This window comes from Struthio camelus, chromosome Z, assembly GCF_040807025.1.
Source record: "Struthio camelus isolate bStrCam1 chromosome Z, bStrCam1.hap1, whole genome shotgun sequence".
NCBI lineage: Eukaryota > Metazoa > Chordata > Aves > Struthioniformes > Struthionidae > Struthio > Struthio camelus.
This window is the reverse complement of record NC_090982.1, coordinates 27,169,415-27,179,447: the sequence shown is the minus strand read 5'-3', so window position 1 is coordinate 27,179,447 and position 10,033 is coordinate 27,169,415. Positions and strand designations below refer to the sequence as shown.

The 10,033-nt window shown below is 38.8% G+C and overlaps 1 protein-coding gene across 2 annotated transcripts in view; it reads left to right on the top strand.

Annotated features, from left to right (window-relative positions):
- The window catches only part of LOC104142884 (probable DNA double-strand break repair Rad50 ATPase), a 32,413-nt gene continuing 22,380 nt past the window's right edge, over positions 1-10,033 (top strand). For both annotated transcript variants that reach the window (XM_068927419.1, XM_068927420.1), the window contains exons 1-2: positions 1-142; positions 5,065-5,169. In XM_068927419.1, coding sequence (XP_068783520.1) covers positions 133-142; positions 5,065-5,169 — 115 coding nt within the window. In that variant the 5' untranslated portion in view covers positions 1-132. The remainder of the gene's footprint in view (positions 143-5,064; positions 5,170-10,033) is intronic.

The window sequence follows — 10,033 nt, the reverse complement described above, 5'->3', positions numbered from 1 at the left end:
TGTTGCCTAGCGAAGCTCTTGCATTTTTAAAGATAAATATTTATATACGTAGCGTAGGAGGCTGACAGAAAATACCAGGCTTTAATTCGCACCTCTGTGGAAAACACCGGCCCTGAGAAACAGACCAAGACAATGGATGAAGGTAACTCTTTAAAGACATAATATATATTTTGAAAAGCTCGGAGTGCTTGTGTTATGTTATAGAACACAGTTATGGAGAGTGGAAGGGTGGAGCCAAGCAAATACTGTGTTAACAGTCTGACTTTGGAAAAAATAATCGTCTATTGTTAAGCTTCTTAGCTATAAACAAAAGTCAAGGAAAAAATATCTCACTGATACACAAAACATGCCAAAAAGCTACGTTGTACAAGTAACAAAAGTATGGAATACATATTGTTTCCACAAATGGATAAGTATAGTTTTGAATAAACCTAATAATTTTTCAAAAGCTGCTTTGCCAACCTAGGAATGTGTATATTCTAATTCTAGTGACTACTTGGGAAGTTTGTGCATGTCCTCATAAATATTCGGGATGGTGGCATAAGTGAAATTCTCCTAAGTAAAATCACTCCTTGATTTGCAAATATTTTGTGAATTTTTAGAAAAACCAGACTGAGTTTCCACAGCTCAGCAAGTCACTGACTTTTACTTCAGCCACAGCAAGTGACTGTATTGCAATGTTTATTTACTGTGTCTCACTTTAAGCATGTCATTTCAAGAAATACGTGAAGCATGTTAGCAAGTAAACAGAAAACTGAACAATCCTAAGGCTAATGAATGTGCCTTCTGGTGAAAGATTGAAAAGTGGGTTTGTTAGTCTGCTAATGCAAAAACCCTTAAGCCCTTATTCGGAAGCATTTATTCAGAAGTCTGCAGAAAACTGTAACTTGGTTGTAGGGCAAGAAGCAATGAACTCCAATTTGAGGGAAAGGAGTTTCAGTTGGACATTAAGTAGAAAGAAACACAGTAACTAAAAGGAACTTTAATAGATTGGACAAACATCTGAGAAAAAAATATTTTAGGTATAAATAGTCATCCTTTGTTTTTTATGATGCATTTTGTTGGGAGTATTTTCTTGTAAGCTTAGATTTTTACTCCAATTTTCCTGTTCCTGCTGCTTATTCCTTATCTGAAGTTATAATTCCTTGTTTGACTAAAAAAGTCATTTGCAAGGCAAATATTTTTACCAGAGGTTTATGCCTCAGAGAAGAGAACATTAAAGCAGCAACAAAAGAGAAAAAAACACACATTTCCTTTCTTTTTTAGAATATATATTTTCCTTTCTTTTTTAGAATATATATTACCCTAATTTTATCATACAGAGTACACCACAGGGATCATATGTATCCTAAGTGTGACGTGTTAAAATTCACATTAAATACCACCTGTACTCTGGAAATCATTTTTATTTTACAGAACACAACTCTTAGAAGATAGTAGTCTAAGTGTTCAACGTGATTAGTGACTTTGGGCCTTCAGTTTCTTTGATACACCTCCTCAGTGGCTAGATCTCAGGTCACTAAGCTATTTCAAGTGGGGCCTCAAAAATGGAAGTATCCAGAATCAGTAGTCATTCTTCAGTTTGGGGCTTTTATTGCAAATGGATTTAGTAGAATACAGAAGTGGAAGTAGAAGGCCAGATTCTGTGAGTGCTTTTCAGGGGTGTGTGACTGAAGAATACATTTATGGCTATGCAAAACCTATAATAACAGCAAGACTATTTGTCTTGCCCCACCTTTAGGGAGCAGGCTGCTCCACACCTGTGTGAGGAAGGAGAAGGAAGATTTGTGGCTCTTTTCTGTGCAACCAGTCCCTAAGTCATGAGGGAACAGCCTGCTCCAACCTAATATTAATGAATATATTTGAACCTTTCCTACCTGTATTAGTATAATTACTTTTGGGAGGGGTATCAAATATACTTCTCAAGAATTATGCTTACAAGTGAAATACTTCACTAGAGATTCAAAAAGAAAGATTGCCATGGCTGATTTAGAGATTAATAGCTCTCGGTTAGTGAGGCATTGTGCTCTGCTTGAATTCTGAGGTAGCTGACTAATAAATGGGTGAAGTTTGAGAACATGGGAATAGGAATTCTAACCAATAAGAATAAAATGGGTATTTCTACAGCTAAGCCTACAATAGGTTATCAATTTCCAAGGAAAGCTAAGACTAGATTCTCATCTTCACTTCAGCCACTGCTGCTTATGGTCTGAAATACATTCCTTCACTTTGATTCCCAAGAGGAAAATACTCATAACTGCCAAAAGATAAAGAGAAAACAAACCCTGTTGTTTGTAATGCAAGTTGTGATGGATAACAAGCCATAGTATTAACTGATGATGTCAAAGTTTTGTTCCAAATCAACAGTTTATTAGTTATTTACTTCTATATCTCCTCTTCCTTATGACAGTATATTTTTATACGATAATGAAAAGATTTTAATGTTAAAAGGACAAGTCAGTTAACTTATTTGTGTACCCTTTTCTTGGAAAATAAACTGAAATTTAAGACTACCAGGTTAAACAATACTATTGTTTGTCAACTCTGTTAGGCAATGCCATTGGGCAAGGCTGTTGCTTAAGGCAGTGTAACCTGAGAAAGATAGGGAAAGAAATGTGGTTTTACCAGGGTGAGTGAGTAGAAGAAGGTGATCATTTTCTACAAAACATTTTGCATAATGTATTTTTGTCTGGATAAACCTGAGGACAATACAAACAAATATCTACCTGTAAAATACTGGCAGAAATTTTTCTTGTTAAGTTACTTTCCAGAAATGAGGTGGGGTTATAAGAGATACCCTTCCCAGAAAATGAAAACCTAGCGGCACAATACCGAGGCTGAATTCATTATATAAAGAATGACTTGCCTATAACTGTACCATAACTGCAGGCATATATGCTATAACTGCAGGCATAGGTGTCACTGAACAACCTGCTGTCACTGTGGTGGAACAGTCAGCGAGAAGCAAGAATCAGACTAGTCTGTAGCACCATCCAGTCCGTAGGATAGCAGCCACTGTTCCATCCAGAGACGAGAGAAGAGGCCCTAAATGGCCCATTTCTAGCTACTAAACTATGCTGAGTATTGCAACTAGTTCCAACACTACTAGCTGCGCTAGTGATCACGATCAGCGATACAAATGACAATTCCCAGTTCTTTGCATGTGACAAAGAGAAACAATGTGGTCTTGATTATCAGCCCCGACTTGGTCAGGCTATTAGGGGAACCACTAAGAAGCCTCTGGTGATTTTATCCACATCTAGTTTCACACCTCATTTTTCAGGTAAGAAAGGGGAAACAGTCTGTCCATCTGTCCAAGTCAAGGGTGCAGTCTTGCCTTCTTGTCTCTCATTGCGACTCTTCTTTTGAGCCATGCTTAAAAGACAGTCCCACCACCCCCTGAATGTCCTCTCCCTGCCCTTCCACAGCCTGCATCCAAGCACAGGGGGCAGGACAAACTCCAGCAACTTCTTGATGAGTTTATGAGGAAGCCTTGAGCACGCACCTGCGTTATGGATGACATTCAAGAGCAGAGAGCCTGTGCATCCCTGAAATGGTCCCGTGACAAGGAGCTAGCATAGAGCTTACTCACAGACAGACCTTCTACACAACATTATCAAAAGAACATCTGCTTTATATGTGTGGTATATATAGTCTTCTGTCACAGCAGACAACTTTTTTGTGAGCTAGTGCTACCTCCCTAAGTATCAGTGGGTAAAATTAGGGGTATTACAACAGGAGGGTGGGGCCCAGATGGAGCTCTGGGTTAATTTACCCCAACCACGCCCCACAGATCACAGACTTCAGCAAATTCCTGCCCTGGCGTGGTTTGAGAAATTGCCTTGAATGCAAAAGTCACTTTGCAGTTTTGCCATTTTGATGAAAATCACAGCATTTTTGTGCTTTGACATATATGAGCATAAGCATTACATAATAGCAACAAGAAACAAATGCAAAGGTATTACTGGTTTAAGCCTTCTTTTTCTAGCATAGCCTTGAAATGCCAGTTTATTGTATAGTGAAATTAATCTAGATGATGTTTATTGTATTGATATATCAAGATGTATGAGTATTTAAATCTGTGGATTAGCAGTTTTAATACTGAATTTGCAGAATCAAGGAAAGATATCACACAATCCTGGCCAATTTCTCCACAGTATCCTTTACAGTATCCTTTCTCGGGTGTCAGGAGCAGCTCACTGTACCATAAGTTTTGCCTTGTGTTCCAGTAGTTCCCAGCCATGTAACACACTTGCATGAATTGCAATTTGAATTAATTGCATATCTGATGATTTGCAGAAACTCTCAGAGCCCCTCTCAGTGCTGGTCTGAATTGTCTAAGGAAGTAACCTGAAGCCAAGGAAAGCTCCATCTGACTTGCCCACCATAGGGTTGTTTGGGCTATCAGCCTTTAGCTTATATGACGCTTAGCAATTAGCATTAAAATTAAAATATTAATAGGTAATATATGTTGAAATGCAGGGGACCTCTGGAGGAGCAACTCCATACATCAGTGAGATAACTCAGTAGCTAATGCCTAATAATTTCTGCAATGTTTTTTCTTCGTCTAAAGATATTAAATGAATAAATGCCATAGCTGGCAATACCATGTGTAAAGTGTCCTACACTTTAGACTGGACACTGAGGCAATATATCAAAAAGTGGTCCAAGAACATAAAAGCTGTATTTGAAGTTGCAACATTGATTTTTTCTTGACCTTGTGCAGATCATAGTTATGTTTTATCAGAATCAAATGACTGATTTTACTCTATTTGGAGATTTTCTTTAAATAACCTCATCTAATTAATATAGAATTTGCCTCGCTCCTTTTATTATAGCATGTGATAAGTAGGAAGGCATGAAGATCTTTCTGAAATACACCTAGATGCTTTGCTGTTTGTACTGTGCATATTAGCTGAATGCATTCTCATAGAACAAAGAAGCTAACAAGCTAATAACTGGAATAAGGATGACTTTTTCAGAATATGCAGTTTGGTGGGGGGGCTTCTGTTTCTGTTGTCAGAGTTTGTTTGTTTGTTTGTTTGTTTGTTTGCTTTTGCTTAGAGCAATATTTCGCTTCTGAAGAAAATATCCCCCTGTCATCACGATCCTGGCTCTGGAAGAAGACAAATTCTGTTTCTCCTGCTGCTAAAAGCCAAAGCAAAACAGGTGATGTCAGCCTCTTTTATTTGCAAACACTGGCACATGCCAAATGGTGAGAAATTATCACAAAGGAGGTGTTAGCATTATAATAGGGGTTTGGCTTTTTTTTTTTTTTAACAGAGCCCTTACTCTAATTACAGGTACAGTGCATGGGCTGAGGAGACGCCTGTCTTAGGCCTGGTCAAAAACCTTTGATAGGCCGCACGGACGGGCCTGCAGGCTTGGGGACTCCTGACCCCGGAGTGAAAGTAGCGTCACTGAGCACATTGGTGATTTTTTGAACATTACTGATCCAGTCTAGCTATTTATAAAGTTAACCTATTGTGCCCAACTGTAAGCCCAGGGGTCCAGTCTCAATCACTTTCCATTTATATTTCAATTTGTGGGGGAGAGGGAAGCAGAAAAGAGCATTTGGCAGAGCAGAATATAGCTTTGTCATAGTAATTGACAGTTTCAGATATGGCCTTACAGCTACATTAACTGGCACACTGGCATTTGTGATAGACAAGTATCTGTGAAGTTGGAAGACTAATGAGGTAACTTATCATTGCCTTAGCTTGTATTACAATAGCCCTTGGCCCAGCTAGTTCAGTGTGTTAGCATAATCCTTGTACCTTACGGCCAGACCATTGCGTGTTAGCCGTCACAGCGCCACTTACGCGGAAGGTTACGGTGCTGGATGAAATAGTATCCGCTGCAGTGACTAAGTCTGTATTCCCAAATGCTCTAATTGCTGCAACCTAGGCAGGTCCCGAGGTAGTTTTGGAGCAGAACATGAATATACCTGCCACCTATGTGAGCATAGGTAATAACGTCACCTGGCAGTAGCCTTGCAACCGTAAATAACACGTTTGTTAAACACACAGGCCTCTCCTTCCCCGATGTTGGTTTGCGACCTAACGATTCAGTGATTTCAGCTGCAGAGAAGTGACTGCTCTATTACGGATCAGATTAGTTTAAAGTGGAAGATACTATATCTCTGTTGAAAAGTCATGCTACTGTTTCAAAAACTGGTACAAAGAAATTTCCACTGGGCTTTTCCTTTTTGGAACTTTTGGGTCTCACTGAAGACAATCTTTAATAGATGTATTAAGGGTGGTAACTGACGCTTGGAAAATGCAGAGGTAGAGGACACCACTCTGGAGCAAAGTGATTAGATGTTTATCACCTTGAAATCTCCCAACCACAAGGGGAGCTCCAGGAACCTTGTGGGGAAGCGACCGGGCTGTCCCAGGCACGGCAGTGCATCAGTCCATGGCAAGGTTCAGCAGGGAGTGAGTTTAAGGCGGATTAATAGGCTACAATGTAGAGTACTGCACGTGCGCTACAGATAACAAGAGAAGCAGTAATCCATTAGGTATACAGATAACAAGTCCAAATCGATGCCTACATGGTGCAAGTCGAAGGGTTGCGACCTGCTGTTCCTCATGAGTTCTGCACACCAAGTGTTTTGGCAGCTAGAATTGATCGCTCAGCGTGCTCCAACCTCCTCACCAGTCTTCCACTGTTGACCCACTACAACAGGCTACTAAAGAAACAACAGTTCTTACTTGCATCCCTTCTTTTTATGTCTTCCAAAGTGGAAGAGGGAGACAAAGGGTTTTTCTCAAGGTCTGGAGCTGAGACCTTCTTCAGCAGAAGTAACCACTTCAAAATGTGATCCTCATTGCTTTATGGTTAGTGCATTTCAGAACCCAAGTGGTAATGCTCATAAAGTTCACAAGGTCAACTGCATAAAAATGTCAGAGCTGAGATGCTAGGAGAGAAATGAGTGAATTCAACTCCAGCTGAAGTCAATGAGAATTAAATTTATTCAGAATATTGACTAATGAACTTGAAATTCTTTAGGAAATACAAATACAAGTGCCCAATAATCCAAAAACAGGCACAAAAGAAGAATGTTTTATTATTGTTTTCCTTGTGAGTTTTCCCTCATTAATATACAGTCACATGAGGTTGTTGGAACAGTTATTCTTGTTATCCTGATTACTCCTGATAGCTGAGCTGCAATGAAATAAGGAAGAGAAAATATGAAAATAGAACTGAATCTTCTGACAAATATTTTTCCAAGGAGAATGTCACCTTATCGAAATCAAAACTTTTAGTGGGGATACTGGGACTTTACAGACAGACAGCCCTTCAATATAGTCCTAGAATGGAAATATCCTATTGGCACCAGAGAGATATCCACTACAAAATGTCCAGTACTCAACTAGTTAAGGCAAGCGCTTACATTCTTGCTCCACTGAAGATCAGGAAGTTGAATCTCAGGTTATGTTTCAGTGGATTACCACATACTTAGAATAGCACAGCCGCATGGCACCCCTTTCTGCATTGCAGAAAATTGAGCAGTTTAAAAGTTTCCATGGTGTGCTGCTATGGCGTTCCGGCATAAGTCTTTAGCCAGTTTCCTTAGTACCCACAGCACAGGCCTGTCTGTGAATTTGTCTGAGGCATAATTCAATAATGCAAGACATCGACAGGCCTGAGGCATGTTCTCATGGCTGCTCCTCAGATGTTTATTGTGGGCAGCCTTGCCAGATGATGTGTGGCTTGCCAGTGCTTTGTGATGGCTTGTGATTATTAAAAATACAAGCATACAAATACTGTTTAGCCACATGAGGCCTACCTGGGTGCGTTTTGCCTGGAATTACAGCTACTCATACCTCAAGGAAACTGCAGACCTCGCTAGCTTAATGCACACCATCTAACCCATGCATCCATGCTTTCATAGCAAAGCTTCTTTCAGTGATAAAGTTGGCATGCTGCACTTCTGGCCATCTGGCTTCCATTTCACAAGGCCTAATCCTGTGAAATCCCCACTGCCATTGAGATCCTGAGCATAATACCATTTTGAGCAGGTTGCTCTGGTATACTTATATCAAAAGTGGTAGCCTCCTTCTACCCCTTTTCTTTTCTGTAAACTCACTGATAAACCCACAGGCAGATGTAAAGACTGGATTTCCATCCACTTCTGTTTTTCTTTAACACTCTAAATATAGAGCACAATTCAACAAGCAATGGAAGTAGCTTCCCCACAGAGAATGAGAGTTTTTGTCAAAGACTAATTGTTCCTAGTTAGAAAGGAAAGAATTTCCTGACAAGTGAAACAGACTATAATACAAAGATGCACTCAGAAGTAAAGTTGGTAGTGCTTGTGATTTTTTTTTTCAAAAATAGCAGTTTTATCTTAAAAGATGATGCTAGTATGGACAAATAAAATCAAATTAGTTATTCTATCTGGACTTTTTGACCGACCTGTACTAAATTCTTAATCAGATATTTGTTGTACAGAAAAAAAGGAACTTCATAAAATAGCTGGTTTCAATAGAAATTAGCCTTTTCTGGAGATATGTTTTTTTGCTCACAGAGCCCTTTGTCTTCCCTCAGACCATAGCTGCAACTGATCAGATACAGTCTGAGCAACTAACCTCCTATTTATGTTACACTGGTTTAGGATAGGGATTGGATTGATAATATTCCTGTTAAAGTTAATGAATTTTGGATGTCACTTCTAATGCCGGGAAAAGTTAGCTATTCTTCTGGCTTTACTGTCTGCAAAACCTAGCCTTTCTTCCATCTCACAGAAGTAGTTGGTTGCCAGCGTATACCTCTTCAGAATACCAGTCATTGTAACATTTAATATTTGGTCTTGCAATAAAAGAAAATAAATGAAATGTGCACATGCATGCCTTTCCCAAGATGTATTTTTGGTATAAGAAAAGGATAGCAATTTTGTGTTTCATTTGGACTAATGGCTATTATATGGGATGTTCTACAGAACATGCTTTTGAGTGTTAAACCTGTATGTTTTCTCTGATGGCTGAGTACTATTGGATTGTTGCTACTGGCAAAAAAAAAAAAAAAAAAAAGCTGAATATTAGTCAATCAGTACAAAATCAAGATTTTGTAGCAATAACCTTCTGATGCCTGGAATTCTGTATGAAAAATGATATTACATTAGGCTCTCTAACAAGCAAGCCCAACTAGCTTGTTATGAAGTTGTCTTTTATTTCTGGTGGAATATTCTACTAATTGCAATAGAAGAAATCAACTAAATTACTACTAAGGAGGCAAAATATAAGAAATATTTCTTGTTTGCAAAGAAAACAAGTGCCAGACCATTTGCCTTTGCTCTGAGAACCTCTGAAAAATTCCCTTTAGATAACAAATGCAACATGGCACATCTGCTTCTTCTTTCTCTTATCTGCTTTCAGGAGGGATTTGTTATGAGGAAAGAGGAAATTAGAGTGTGGTGCAGTAACATTTTTCTGTTTGACTTTGTTTTGATCACTTAAAAATGCACATTCGAATTTGCAAATATTTTTACCCCACCAGGAAAATGTTCCCTTCAAATTGTAATATAATAATAACAATAACAATAACAATAATAATAATAGTAATGTAATGCTTTTCCATGTTGGCATACTTTGGTGTCTTAATTTTTTTAAAGAAAAACTTCTTTGTTACCAGGAAAGCAAAGAATAAACGATACGAGACTTTGGAATTTCACCCCCAGGAGTGAGTGATCTTCCATCTGTTTACCTGTTTTAAGCAGTACTATGAAGGCCCTTGCATTCCTGTTCTTTCAAAATTGCTACAGGCCTCTACTACAAAAATAAAATAACTTCCTCTCGTGGAGCAGTTTATGTTGGTACAATACATAAGAAAGGATTCACTATAGGGGAAAAAAAAGGTATCTAAATAGAGGGACATGTGGCATGTGATAAAGCTGCAAGACAGACCTCAGAACATATGCTGCATAACCTCTGGATATTAGAGTGCTACATCTTATTGCAGTTGGCATGAAACAGCAGAGAAGTAGCATGTGATAGGGAAACAGCCATTTTCAGCTGCAGCTAAGTCTGGA